The 14691-nt window shown below is 35.9% G+C and overlaps 2 protein-coding genes across 3 annotated transcripts; one reads left to right on the forward strand and one right to left on the reverse strand.

Annotated features, from left to right (window-relative positions):
• The first annotated feature begins 309 nt into the window (after positions 1 to 309).
• On the forward strand, positions 310 to 9002 carry LOC104224063 (U-box domain-containing protein 33-like). Its single transcript, XM_009775621.2, has 7 exons — positions 310 to 633; positions 1576 to 1694; positions 4275 to 4381; positions 5371 to 5956; positions 6498 to 7040; positions 7331 to 8050; positions 8573 to 9002. Exons 1-7 carry the CDS (start codon positions 345 to 347, stop codon positions 8765 to 8767), a joined length of 2559 nt encoding a protein of 852 aa, XP_009773923.1. The 5' UTR covers positions 310 to 344; the 3' UTR covers positions 8768 to 9002.
• A 1580-nt stretch (positions 9003 to 10582) lies between these two features.
• Positions 10583 to 13143, reverse strand: LOC104224062 (epsin-3). Of its 2 annotated transcripts, XM_009775617.2 has the most exons (4): positions 12938 to 13141; positions 12615 to 12737; positions 12132 to 12293; positions 10583 to 11413 (listed from the first exon to the last, which is right to left on the reverse strand). In XM_009775617.2, the coding sequence occupies exons 1-4, from the start codon at positions 13084 to 13086 to the stop codon at positions 10852 to 10854; spliced, it is 996 nt and encodes a 331-aa protein (XP_009773919.1). In that variant the 5' UTR covers positions 13087 to 13141; the 3' UTR covers positions 10583 to 10851. The 2 variants fall into 2 exon arrangements, with proteins under 2 accessions (XP_009773919.1, XP_009773921.1); XM_009775619.2 differs by lacking the exon at positions 12132 to 12293 and having other exon boundaries at positions 12938 to 13143.
• Positions 13144 to 14691: the final 1548 nt, after the last annotated feature.

A 14691-nucleotide genomic window follows, 5' to 3' on the forward strand; every position in this document is an offset into this window, starting at 1 on the left:
ACGTAAAGTGAAGTTTAAACCCATTAAGTTGTAACCGATCTAAGAACATATTATTTTTTATGGATTTATAAATTAAGATTAAGAAAATCTTCTAAGAACATATTGTTTTTGCTTGATTTATTAGTTAAGATTAAGAAATCATCATTAGCTTTGGCTTTTTAAAAGTTGAAAACCTTTTCTAGATTTTCTCATTATTTAAGGATATTTTCATTTAAGTCGTGTGATGCAGACACGAGCCTAAAAAGACTAAAAAGTCCTCAAATTACACAAAAAAACGTTAAAAACGAACAAAAGAAAGTAACTCAACTTTGTCCCAGCCAGTTCGTTCTTGATATTCAATAACAATGGAGTTGTTAACCCCTTCTCCTACTCCTCTTACTCCTTCTTCAAATTCCCTTTCTGGGTTTTCTTCTATGGCCACTTATCGACGTGGGTTTTACAGAACTAGCCAAATCATCACTCCTCAAACGAGAGAAATCGTAGAAGAACAAAATGAGCCTAAAGTGTATATAGCAGTTGGAAAGTCTGTGAATAAAAATGTTGCTTTGGTTCAATGGGCTTGTAAAACATTTGGGAACTCAGAAATTTGTATTTTTTATGTTCTTGAACCTTCTCCTTATATACCCACTTTATGTAAGTCTCTGTTTATATATAAATTTATCATCTTTTGCTAAAATGTTGTTATATAAATTGATAATTTTTTGATCTTTTAGGGTGCATTTGTTGCAAAGAAAAAATGTTTATACTTTCTATGGAAAATGTTATAGCTTAAAAAATTGTTTTTTTTGGATCATTTCTAGTGTTTTCTAGGGTATACAAGTTGATGATATATCATGTAAATCATGTTCTTTTACAAAAATATTAATCAGTAAATTGATAAAGTTTTGGTCTTTAAGAATGTTTCATGATTATAAATTCATATTCTTTTACTCAAATGTTGTTCAATATTTGATAAAGTTTTGGTCTGTAAGGAATGTTTGATTACCTTAAAGGGCAGCCCGGTGGCATTTATGCAAGGTCCGGGGAAGGGTAGCACCCAAGGGGTATGATGTTGACAGCTTATCCTAATGCAAGCATTAGTAGCTGCTTTCACGGCTCTAACCCGTAGCTTATAGGTCAACTTTACCGTTGCTCCAAGGCTCCCCTTCAAATGTTTGATTGCCTTGAATTACGAAAAAGTTTTGTCCAGGAAAAATATTTTCTACCGGAAAGGAATGAGCAAAAGTTTCCTTTATAACGATCCTAATTTTAAGTCCATATCATTTGCTTCAGTCAACATTAGTCACTGTTTTTAATACTCATAAATATCACTAAAAATGTATCCTTGTACCAAATATTTTTCCTTGTACAATTACCACATGTCATCTATTTTGGTAAACCTAAATGTAGAAAATGTTCTAGAATATAATTTCTTGGAGTATGATAAACATTTTCATTCGCGCCAAATGACACGTTTGAAAACATTTTCTGCGATACTAATCACATTTTAATTCAGAGTAGAGTATTCTGGAGGAATTAATGATTCTTTCAACATACACTCATGTATAATTGTCCATACTTGTAATTTTTATGCAGTAGGAAGATTGCCGGCTACTCAAGCTAATGCGGAAGTGGTATCTGCATTTCGAGATGCGGAGAGAGAAGAGGCTAGGAAACTTCTATCTCGTTATTTGAACGTGTGCTGCAAATCGAAGGTATCGTGTGTCTGATTGGTGTGGAGTGCTCTGGACTGTTATTATGATGTTTGAAATGTCATTTATACGTTATGTATCACTCTTCCACTGTTTCCTTCTCAATGTTTAGAATAATTGTTCTGTCTAGGTCGTGCATTGTTACTTTACTTAACTAATTTGTTTTGGAAGTGTGGTCTATTTTCACAAAAGGTCATTTTATTACTCGCAATTGTCGTTGATGAACACAAATTAAGGGCATCTGCAACATTTTCTACTGAATTTAATTCAGTAATGTTATCTTAGTGGACATACTTATTTTGGTATGATTTGCATAAATTGTTAGTGTGTTACAGGGGCAAGTGTCTGAATGCGACATCTCTAAACACGTCTGAGTACGATAAACTAGATTGGACCATTTCCTTTTATGGTTCTTATGTTGTATGAATGATCATCAAGGTCACTTAAAAACTTCATATCTTAAATGGTGAGAATTCTTATCCTATATCATTAAAAGCTGCTAGAGGATTTTGTGCATTTTGTTTCAAAATGACTTATGAGCCAGATGTCAACAACTCATTTTTGTTCCAAAACCTTGTGCTGGGATTATTTCAGGGCTCAGGTTCAGGTTTGGATTGTGTATTTGTGGGCTTTTTGTTGAGAAATTTTACTTAATAGAATGGTCGGTTGCACAAATTGGGACCACAATCAAATATCTTGACTTTAACTTGTTGTCTTAATGCGTCGTTACAATCTTTTCCACAAGCATTAACTCAAATTTTCCGATTAATGTTGAGGATGAGCAAAACGTTAAAACAGCAGTCGCGAGAGGATACGTTTCCGTGCTTTCTGCCGAAAATCCTGGCTCTTATGGCACCAATATATGAATACCATCTTTGAGTCCTTCCATGTACAGTTTCTCTTATTGTCCAGTCCCCCCTACCTCCTCCTCCTCTTTCTCTCCCTCTCTCTCTCTCTCTCTCTCTCTCTCTCTCTCTCTCTCTCTCTCTCTCTCTCTCTTGAACTTTGGAATATCCGCCATTCTATCTTACTGAATATCAACCTTAACAAAAATGAAATTAGTTCAATGTATTTGCCTGCCCCTCTTCACCAAAATTCCTTCTCCATCCTAACTTTTACTATCCCTTTAGTAATTGTAGAAACTTAAGCACCATTGTAAATTTTCACCTTATTCTGTCGAGGCATCGATCACAACTGTGTCGCATCTGTATCCTGATATGAATTTTCTATCATGATGAAGTATTGATGGACTAACGGGAATGCTATCAGAAGAGAAAGGTTCATTCATGAATGATGTTTGGCTTTTCTCTCCTCTTTTACTTTTTTTCCTTCTGAAGAACACATGTCGAATTTTCAATGAAAAAACACTGAATGTGGATATGAAAATGAACAGACTTATGGTTGAAAAATATCGAACAATTTAGAGAAATTAAGATAGAAATAGTTTTTTCTACTGATCAGGAAAAAAAAATAGAAATAAATTTTCTTCTGATGATTGGAATTATTCCATGTCTGGATCAGAGGATGTGCTGAACGAAAAGAAAAGGAATTCTAATGAATTTATTTTCTTTTTTTGGATGTCAAAGAAAATCCTGAGGAAGTAAAAAGTGATGCGATTGTCAAGATATTCTTATTCGAAGAAAAGAGGTGAGGATATGAGAAAAGTTGAAAATTGTTGGGCTCCTGGCTCTCGACTCTCCATCTCAAGCAATGTCTGAATGTTTCTCTCTCCAGACCGCTCTTTTTTTTTTTTTGGTGAGGGTGGTGTCCAGGCTAGCTTGTGTGTGCCTTGACTAGTCCACCCGGTACATGCTACCTCCCACCAGCACAGATACTAGGGTAACTATGCCCTTAGACAGATAGGAAGAAATCACCTAATTTTTTTTGTCTTCGCTGGGATTTGAATTTGAGACCTCATGATTCTCCATCACTTCATCAATCACTAGGTCACACCCTTGGGCGCTCCAGATCGCTCCCCTCTTCTCTAAGTATTCTCCGGTTGCTGTCTCTCCACCCTCCTATCTCTTTAAAAGTTAACTCCTTTTATTCTTCCCCTCCCCTCTTTCTCATTTTTGTAATAACACATTATTTAAGCTATCAATGCGTGGAAAAGAGACAACTCGACAAAAACATTGATTCATTCCATGTCACTGCTTGAAAGCTTGAATTGGTTAAACCCCAAAACATATTCTTTTCTTTTCTTTTCTCCCTTTTCTACTTTTTAATGTCCTATGTTACATCCAAAACAAAGAATAGAATTCCCTTATATTAAATTATTTTTCTAATACTTTCATCCTTGCTACACTTTATCCAATGTTTGTCTTATAACTTTGTTTGTCTCTGTTGTGATGGTATGTCCCTAGATTTGACATTCTATTGCTGCTATACTACATTCAGGAACATGTTTAGATATTTTTTACCTCTGTGACACTAGTGTTTTCACAATATCATGATCTATGTACTGTAAAATCCCGCTTTTCTTTTCAAAATTAATGATGCATATGTTATGCCAATGATTTGAGTATTTACCTATATCATGCTACCTGTGCAGTCACTTACCGAAGAAATCAATAATCTTTTCAGGTTAAAGCAAGTGTTGCTATAGTTGAAGCACATTTTGTCCTTAAAGGAATTCTTGATTTTGTCAACAAACATAACATCCGAAAGCTTATAATTGGGGCTATACCAGAGTAGGTCTTCAGCTTTTCTTCATTTAATTTACTTTCAAGTGCGAGTGAACTGTTTGAACTGCTGTAGATTATGATTGCACTTGTGAATCCTGGATTATATTACATGATTCAATTTGTGACAAATTTTGAGGAGTTTTATCTTTTTGAAAAGAACTTCTGGACACTAAAATATCTCAATTCACGTGGTTGTATTTGTGTGCCTAGGATCTGAATGAAAGGTTGTAATTTTTTTTGGTAAACTTGATATCATTTTTCCTGAGTGACCCAATTTGCGAAAGAAAATAAAATCTTTTTTTTATTTATAAAAATAATGGCAGTGTCTGGGCCTGGTTGCGTGCGTCCAACTAATCCATTGGGTACCTCTATCTCCTACCCGTATATGTATTGTACTAGGTGACTTCGTCCAATGAGAACAGATCACGTACTAAGATTTCTCACAGAAAACACTTAGGCTGGTCATTTTTTTCACTGTTGGAGAAATGGGAATAGAGGTCAAATTAAGAGGTCTAGAAATCTGGAGAGGTTGTCTTTGCTTGTAGAACTGGGGAATTTCACGATAACAATGACGACGATAACAACGCTTCAACCCTGAACTAGTAGGGTCGGTTATATGAATCCTCTATTTCCATCTGCTCTATTTGGGACCACTTCAAGTTCATTCCAGCACATAACAATCTGTCTTTTAGGACAAATCAATTGTTTTAAGCTAAGGTTCTCTCAATCTGTCTTCTTTTTTAAACTAACATACAAGTCTTTAAACAAACATGAAAAAATTCTTGCTAAAGACTGAACTTAATGTAAGGATTAACATGAAAGAGCCTTATCCCATCTAGTTGATATCGTCTGTGGATCTTTTCTTTCACCTTTTCTTTTTGCTTCACCTGTATTTACTGGAATAGAATGTATATCAGTTTCTGCAGTTTGCATCGTTCTGAAATTTCATCATATGGATCTTGTCTATTGTACCCGAGCTTACCCTTCATATACAGTTGTGTGAAGGTCAAGAAAAGCTCCCAGAAAGCAAGTTTTGCTGCCGCATATTTCCCTTCATTCTGTGAAATATTCTTTGTCTACAAAGGGAAACTAGTCTGGACTAGACAGCCTCCTGATTGCTCAAGCTTCATTGGACCTATTTCTGCTAATACTCGAGCAGTGGTAGCTGATGCATGCAGTTTAAGATCTCGGTCTCTAACGTCTTGCAAGAGAGAGGTTATCCTCTCGCCAGAACGTGCTCGGTCAAGCTCGTCTAGGGACCTACTGTCATCTGGAATCAAAAGTTTAATATTTGAGGAGGGAATTTCATCAGACACTGGTTTATGGCCCAAGAACTTTTCTTCTACTAGCAGAAGCAATCCAATCATTTTCCCTAGTTTATCTATTTCAACAAGCCCTAGCACTGGTAGCAGTTGTGCTTCTTCTGCTGAACAAATGGAGTCCCCTGATGTCGAGTTGGAAAGTTTATACAAACAGCTTGAAGAAGTCTGCATAGAATTTGAATCATCAAGGAATGAAGCTATTGCAGAGATGCTTAAGCGCAAAAAACTGGAAGCTGAAGCTGTGGAAGCCATGAGAAAGGTAACCGCTAGTTTTGTATTCCAGTAGAGGAGCCCTTATTCGTATTGCTCTAAAGATCATTCCATTACTTAATCTTTTGAGGAAGAACTATATTGATGCATGATAAAATTTGGTTGCTGCTAGATATCACAAACATGCTATCTATGGAGGGCTATGAAGCTAAATTACAGTTATTAGCTTTTCTTATATTCTGGCTTCACATTCACTTGTGGACCAAAGTGATCATGTCTACTTTACCCATAGACCCACTATGGGCTTACTCAAGCTTAAATTTTTTGATGTTGCATTCTGTGCATTGCTGCATCACTTATAGAACTACTATACTCTACGTTTGCAACCAAGTAATTTGCTACTGCATGTACATCTGTATTATAAGAGTAGTCATTCTTAGGGCCAGTATGTAATTCTATGTAGAGTAGAAAGTACCAGTGTAAGAGGAATTGTATGTGGACAATAATGTCATTTCTCCTTCTTGTAACATCTATAATGGACTGAAAGCACTTCTTAGGCTGCTAATGTCAGAATGTTTGCTTTGTTATAGGTAAAAGCATTTGAATCTGCTCATGCGCATGAAGTTAAACTGAGGAAGGAAGCTGAGGTTGCTTTGGAAAATATATTGCTGGAAAAAGAAAAGCTCTTGAAGGAGAGAGAGGAGAAAACTAGTGAGCTGCGCAAGGCCATGAGAAATATAGCCCTCCTAGATAGTCGTACACAGGAGGCCGATCAGCGGTGTGAAGAGATTGCTGGAGAATTGACGTTAATTCATTCCTCCATAGCAACTCTCCGGCAGGAGAAGCGCAAACTTCTGCAGCAAAATACTGAAGCCATGAACTGGATTAATCGGTGGAAGAATCGCGGAAAAGATGGAGTACTAAGTGCAAGTGGCGAGTGGTCTGCATCACCTGCGTTGTTGGAATTTTCACTGTCCGAATTGCAGACAGCAACATGCAACTTTTCTGAGAGCTTCAGGATTGGTCAAGGAGGATATGCTGATGTGTTCAAAGGAGAACTGGCAGATAAAACAGTTGTTATTAAGCAATTGCATCCACATAATATGCAACAGCAGTCACAGTTTTTTGAACAGGTCAAAAATCTCCTTTATATTCACAAACTGCATTTAGATAGGATCTGGAAATCCACTCTAAGTTTCTTTATTTCAGAGTTCCCTTTCAGCTATATAAATCAATTGGTCTCATAATGTCTAGCATGTGATTTTCCTTAATATCATCCAACTGAAGTGCGTGGACATTTCCTTGAACCTAGTTTGTCATTCATCATAATTCATAAGCTAAAATGGAACCTCATAATTTTCTCTGCCAACAAATTCTATGATTTTTATGTGCTTGCTCATATAATTATCTTTTCCATATGCAGGTGGAAATTCTAGCTAAGTTACGGCATCCTCAACTGGTTACTTTACTTGGTGTATGTCCGGAAGCCTGGTGCCTTGTTTATGAATATATACCTGGTCGGAGCCTCCAAGACCGCCTATTTTGCAAAAACATTAGTCCCATGAATTGGAAGATGCGAGCACGAATTATTTCTGAAATTGCAAGTGCTCTTCTGTTTTTGCACTCTTCCTACCCTGAACAGATTGCACATGGGGATCTGAGGCCTGAGAATATGCTCCTTGATTCGACAGACAGCTGCAAAATATGTGATACCGGGATATCTAGCCTGATTCCTCAGCAAACCCTGCGCTGCCCAAGTTTTGGTCGTCAGAGTGAACCAAAGGGTCTCTTTTCATACACTGATCCTGAATTTCATATAACTGGAGCGCTGACAACTAAGTCGGACATTTACTCATTTGGACTAATTATCCTTCAAATACTCACTGGAAGAACTCTAGCAGGATTACTGAGTGAAGTACGCAGGGCAGTCTCATGCGCAGAATTAGAGTCTCTTTTGGATTCATCTGCTGGAGAATGGTCTACATATGTGTCAAGGAGATTAGCAGAACTGGCTTTGCAATGCTGTGAAGTTAACAGTAGGGATAGGCCTGAGCTGACACCGACTCTTGTAATGGAGCTAGAGAACTTGCATGTACTGGAAGAGCAATCAGTGCCATCTTTTTTTGTATGTCCAATTCGCCAGGTTAGTTATGCTTTCCGTACTATTCAATCATATGAAAAGATTTTGGTCCTAGGGAAGCAGGATAACAAGACATAATGATGAGTTAACTTAGTTTTCTATATTTGGATATAATCGTATATGTATTAATAAGAAAAGAATTGAATGGGAGCAAACTGGTAATGCTCCCATTCTGCATCTTAGAGGTCCAAGGTTCAACATCCAGCCCTATCGTTTCTCCACCCTACAACGCCACCCCTTCCAATAAAAGACGGAATTAAAAACTTACTTGTAGGCTGTGAGGTTAATGCATTGAGCTGTTCCACTTGCATGACTTCTTAGGCCTGTCGATGTATGCCCAAATTTAGTCACTAGTTAAATTGAAGATGATCAAGCTAGTGTGCTATGTTTATTGCTATTATTGCCTGCCATCTTCTATGCTGTACCTTTTTTTAGATATTCATGCTCTGATTTGTTGGTAAAAACAATTTCTTTGGGTTTCATGTTTGCTGCAAAATGCTCAGGTCGTTGTGAATTTTCTTTCAGGACATAATGCTTGACCCTCAGATCGCTGCAGACGGGTTCACATATGAAGGAGAGGCCATTCAAGGATGGCTGGAAAGTGGTCATGATACTTCTCCAATGACCAATTTGAAACTAAGCCATTTGGAGCTAACTCCTAATCATTCCTTGCGACTTGCTATCCAGGATTGGCTATGCAACTTAGAATTCCTCACTTAGTAATAACATAGACTATTGTAAATCCAAATGTATGTATTCTAGGAGCCTAGGATACAAAGGTAACATAGAAATATAGAACTAGCCTTGCGAAATATAAGGTAAGTGACCGCATTATCGTAGATCTCTAATACCGCAAAATGGAAAGACATTGTGTTGATTACAGTCTAGAGAACATTGAAACTGTCTCGGATGCACTGTAGTAGTTATCATAAAAATAGACTTATTTTGCACTCTATAGCTTAAAGTTGTTTCATTGTCTATTTTCCTGAGATGCTAAATGTTGCTGAACTATTGGGAAAATATAACTCTCATCTGAAGTAGTTAAATTATTGACTTTGCGATTGAAGGTTATTTCCAAGAGAGAAAAGCCCAGTTGGGCATGATTAAAGGACGTAATGTAAATATAAGACGAAGACGACCCTTATATTCTCATGCCATGGTTGGAATATCTCTACCCTTAAACAGAAGTATAGGGCTTGAGTTCTCTTTAGTGTGCTAATTCAGCACAAGTCCGGATTAGTGAGGCCGGTGCCCAGTGGGCTTCATATTTCAGAAGAGATTAGCTGGACTATCATGTGAATTTATTTGAGAATTTTTCATAAAGCACCATCTTTTAGCCCTAATTAGTCATTTATAGATACCCTTTGCTATATTACTTGTTATAGATACCTTTTATGTTTTTATACAATGTATTTCATGTATTTAAGCAGTTGTATTTATTAATACAACCAAAAAAATAGGCGTAAAAACGGGAACTCCAGCTAATGGGTATCTGTATTCAAGCTGAATACAAATAAAATACAGTAACATTTTTGCGCAAATTCTGGGAAGTTAAACTTGTTAAAAACGGAAGGAAATAAATTCACATGATAGTCTCCTAATTTAACTCAAAGAAATAATACGAGTACACATTAATCTGCTCAAAGAAAGCAGAATAATCTTCTCCCTTTTTTCGTGAAAAGAAGCAAAAAACAGAGCAAACACTTACAGAATTGCATATTTCATAGCAAATCAGTTTTGAATACATATCAATACAACTACAAACACTTACAGAAGACTAAATACAGTAACAAGGCTAAATACATATTAAAAACTAGATACCACACACATGACATAAAAAATAAGTAAGCTGAATACATATGAATACATTTGAAAACTTACTGGAAAATTGAACGGTTGCAAACAAAAATACAGTTGAATACATTGCATATTTCACAATGTAAAAGAGAGAGAGAACGTGTTTAGGAGTTATATAGTGATTATGTGAGAGAAAATACTAAAAAGGAGAGAGAAAAATATTATTTAGCATATATGGTACCTTAAATGTAGGATGTAACTATAATTAGATATTTTGCTATAAAGGATAAAAGATATTTATAGGATGTAATATTTTAAAATGGTATTTATTTAAGATAAATAGGGTACTAAGGTTTTCTATAGGGTGTAAAATTATCAAAAGAAGAAGGAAAGTTTGGTGCATTAAGCTCCCGCTTTGCGCGGGGTCCAGGGGAGGGCGGGACCACATGGGTCTATTGTACGTTGTCTTACCCTGTATTTCTGCAAGAGGTTGTTTCCACGACTTGAACCAGTGACCTCCTAGTCAAATGGTAGTAACTTTATCCGTTATGCCAAGACTCCCGGCCTCCATATTTCAGATGGTTAAATAAATATATATATATATATATATATATATATATATATATATATATATATATATATATATATATATATACTATGAAACATCATGATCATCACTAGTAAGCCAACTCATTAATTCGTCTTCCCCTTAAAGTTGTTTTTATCACCTCTAACAAGGAACAAGAACACAAACTTGGTATTAGCTCTTTCAAGAAAGTTGCAATTATTTCATGAACGTGAAATAGCAGTGCAGTTGCATTTCTGCATTGCTGTACCCTGTAGGTTACAAAATAAAGCTCAAAACATCTAGTAGTAGAGGTATGAGGGAACAGCCAACGGCGTGTTCTTAGCTCTATATAGCAGTCACACGACTGCTCCTCATAGATAGATGAACGCGTAAAACAACTATTTAGCACATGCACTAGAGCGATTAAAAGGCGATGTCCCTATTGACATGCTTGGAGGACTTGATCTCCAGAAGAGAGTAGGGAGGCTGATGTTAGTCGGTCGGTTTCAGTAAAAGGGTGATCCTCTTCTGAGGAAAAACCTATTCTTGGATCTGTTTTTTGTTCATCCAAAAGTGATTTTGCTTCCCCTTTGAAGTTCCACTTATGCATGTCTTCACTTGGAGCCATGTTTTCTTTAAAACTAATACTAGAAATCCCAGAAACTAAGTACTTATCACCAGTGTCAAGATTCCAAGAAACTGCAGCATCCTCCACTTTCTCCATTTTTGTGTTGATCAAATCTTGAGTATTGAAATTTGAATTTTCATCTTCTTCATTTCCATGATCATTAAACTGAGAATTAGACCTTCCATAAGGTTTTAGTGCTGATTCCTCCAAAATTCCTTCAGGTGAATTAGTCCTAATGTTGAAGCTCCCAAAACCTTCAATCCCTCTTGATATTTTCCTGGCTTTGTTTCTCTCATCTCTAAGAAGTTGTCCATTTTCTAGCAGCTTCAATATCCTCTCTGATTTGTTTCTAACATTTAGCCCCCAGTTGAATCTGCAGAATCATTCAAAATACCTTAACTTGTATTACCAAATATAGATTTTATTTAAAAAAAAAAGAAGAAGAAGAGCAGCCCGGTGTACTAAGCTTCCGCTATGCGCGGGGTCCGAAAAAGGGCCGGACCACAAGGGTTTATCGTACGCAGCCTTACCCTACATTTCTGCAAGAGGCTGTTTCCACGGCTCGAACCCATGACCTCTTGGTCACATGACAACAACTTTAGCAGTTACGCCAAAAAGAAAGAACCACAAAAAGAATGGGTAAAATGGTAAAAAGCACCCCCTTTATTGTACGAAGTATCTTAATTTTATCGCGTATTATGTTTAGGAAGCATTCATACCCTTGCTGTTAGCAAATTATCTCGTACTTGACCTTGATCCTAATGGAACTCCAAAGTGGATCCTAATCATGTAACGGAGGAAAATTTTAAAGCATAGTCAAAAGTAGCTAGAGGGGTAAATCTAGACCTTTTTTTTCAAGTATTTTGACACATGGAAATCACACAGTCTACGTTGGAGCTACATGAGGTCAAGGATAAATACGAAACGATTTGATAATGACAGTGGTATGAACAACCCTAAAGTATAATACGAAACGATTTGATAACGACAGAGGTATGAACAACCCTAAAGTATAACGGAAGGTAAAATTAAGATATTTTGTATAGTAAACGAATAAATTTGGACCTTTTCCAAAAGAATAAATAAATTACCCTTTCTCATCAATGAGTTGAAAGTGTCCCATTTCCTTGATAACATCTTTGTCAGTTTGGAATTCCTCAGCAACACTTTCAGGTCCATGAGTCAACAAATGTTCCAACACAATCACAGCCTTATATGACACCCTCCAATTCTTTCTGTCAAAACTTGACAATCTACCTCATAAATCAAAAAAGCAATCAAAACATCATCAAGCCTGAAAATATTATTCAAGAAACTGCAAAAAGAAAAGAAAAAAATTAAAGTTGTTGTCATAGGGAGCCTTAGCGTAACTGGTAAAGTTGTTGCCACGTGAGTAGGAGGTCACGATTTCGAGGCGTGAAAACAATTAATTACAAAAATGCGGAGTAAGGCTATATACAATAGATCGTTGAAGTCTGACCCTTCTCTGGATCCCGCGCATAACTGGAGCTTAGTACACCGGACTGTCCTTATATAAACAAATAAATAAATAAATAAAAGGAACAAACACAGACTTTTTGTGAAGGATCCCAACAATTCTCCAGTAATCATCAACTTCAAAAGCTGCCTTTGATATCATTTTCAGTGTTCTTGTATCTGGTGCACCTGGATTTCCATTTGTTGCTTCTTCTGCCAATCTTCAAACAACATAATCAGTTTAGTATCTGAACTTTATCCACTATAACAGTATCTGAACTTTATCCAATATAACAGTAAAGTCGCAAAATTATTTTTTGTGTCGTTAAAATAACTGAGCTATACACGAATTACTCAAAAAATACAAATCATGATCAGAAAGTCAAATTTTAAAAATCATAGTACAAAGCAAAGAACTTACAGTTGAGCTGGTGTAACATCAGTCAAGGCTAATCTAGCTGTCTTGATCTTTTCCTTGAGGAAGAAAGAAGCTTGTTTCTTGAATTCATGGAGTTGGAGATATGGTTGAGACATTTTGTTACTGTTTTCCCTGCCGCCTAGTATTGACATATTCTTGCTACAAGAAAAATAATGAAGGATTGTGGATTTTTTTGGTAAGAAGTAGAAGAGGCTTAATAACTTAAATGATGCAACAGTACACACCTACTCTTTGCTTTTTTTTTTTTTTTTTAATGATGGGTATGTCTAGAAGGGGAGCCTTGGTATAATTGGTAAAATTATTGTCACGTGACCAGTAGGTTATGGGTTCAAATCATAAAAATAACCTCTATAAGATTGCATAGAATAGATCCTTGTTGTCCGGTCCTTTTCCGAAAGCGCACCGGACTACCGGGCATGTCTGTATCAACTTGTTCTCTATCCAAGTCATCAACATAGATATCAAACAATTCCATCCAGTGGAGTCTTGTGGGATTTAAGTATAATTTTCTATGATTTTTAACTAATTTATTGACCACTATACCAACCATAGAGATTAGGACTCAACACTCGATGGAGATGAAAAATATATCAATTTTTTTTTTAAAATTTATTTACGTCTCGATGAATAAAGTTATTTTGAAAAATAATAGAGATTAACTTTACTATGATACTTTCTGTTTTGTCGAGCCCTGCTTTGGTCTCTGGTTTGATGGTTGTACGCGCTCAAAACCCGATACATTCCGTTTTGTTTCTCATCCCAGTCTTTCGTAACATTTACTTCTTTTGTTTAAATCGAGATATACGCAAGATTTTTGTGTATGTAACAAACAATAGACAAGCTATTTCTCATCTAATATTAGTGGCCACAGAATATGTAATGAGAAGGACATAGGAGGGACACTTGTCGAAAGGTTGATGATGAAAAAGTCAAAGGAGTAGATGTATAATATTAGATGGTAATGGATTTGTTGACCCTTTGTTTATGTCTTGTTCAAAGGGTTGGATAGTGGAGTGGTTCTTGAATATAGTATATAATATACTATCTATGGACTTGAAGTAACAAAATGCTTGCCTAATTTAAAATAATATGATCAAATAATTTGTTTTCCTACTTTTTATGAATTATTGTTTAGTTTGACGTAAACATCCGATTTTTTGATTGCAGGGACAACTAACGTAGCCTTCCTTCAGCTAGCTAAACGCGCTTCACCTTAAGATTAAGAGAGACTTTCTCTTGGTAATCGGTTAGTATTTTTTCATGTTTTTAGTATCTACATTAATTAGAATAAAACTAATTAAGTACCTCCTAAAATTGTTGGGGTTGTGCCTTGTAAATTTCATTCATTCTACTCTTAAGTGCATTATACTGCTCAATGACCAACATTTTGCTCTAGGCTACATCATTTACATATCTTGTTAAATACTCTCTTCATCCCATTTTAATTGTCGCTTTAACGCAAAAAAATTATCCCAAAATAATTATTACTTTAAAAATTCAAGACTAAATTTGTTAATTGTTTCCAACTATACCCTTAATATTAATAAATAATAGTTCTACTCAATTCTCAAAAAGCATTTACTTTCATATTTATTCTGAAACCTTTCATATTGATTGTGTTTTTCTATGAATCTTTCCCTTTTCCTTTCCCTTTCCCACATCACACTTTTTGCATTACGTAACAGACAAAAAAGATAGAATCTTTCCATTCTTCACTTTATTTCTTCTTCTTCATC

Source organism: Nicotiana sylvestris, chromosome 11 (genome assembly GCF_000393655.2).
Source record: "Nicotiana sylvestris chromosome 11, ASM39365v2, whole genome shotgun sequence".
Classification (NCBI taxonomy): domain Eukaryota; kingdom Viridiplantae; phylum Streptophyta; class Magnoliopsida; order Solanales; family Solanaceae; genus Nicotiana; species Nicotiana sylvestris.

Bases quoted from the DNA above. Each gene is read 5' to 3' on its own strand.
- LOC104224063 (XM_009775621.2), top strand. From the start codon at position 345: ATGGAGTTGTTAACCCCTTCTCCTACTCCTCTTACTCCTTCTTCAAAT. The intron at 1,695-4,274 runs GTATCGTGTGTC...TAATCTTTTCAG, and splicing joins ACGTGTGCTGCAAATCGAAG to GTTAAAGCAAGTGTTGCTAT. The intron at 8,051-8,572 runs GTTAGTTATGCT...ATTTTCTTTCAG, and splicing joins TTGTATGTCCAATTCGCCAG to GACATAATGCTTGACCCTCA.
- LOC104224062 (XM_009775617.2), bottom strand. From the start codon at position 13,086: ATGTCAATACTAGGCGGCAGGGAAAACAGTAACAAAATGTCTCAACCA. The intron at 12,738-12,937 runs GTAAGTTCTTTG...TGTTGTTTGAAG, and splicing joins GATGTTACACCAGCTCAACT to ATTGGCAGAAGAAGCAACAA. The intron at 12,294-12,614 runs GTCTGTGTTTGT...TTTATGAGGTAG, and splicing joins GTTGGGATCCTTCACAAAAA to ATTGTCAAGTTTTGACAGAA.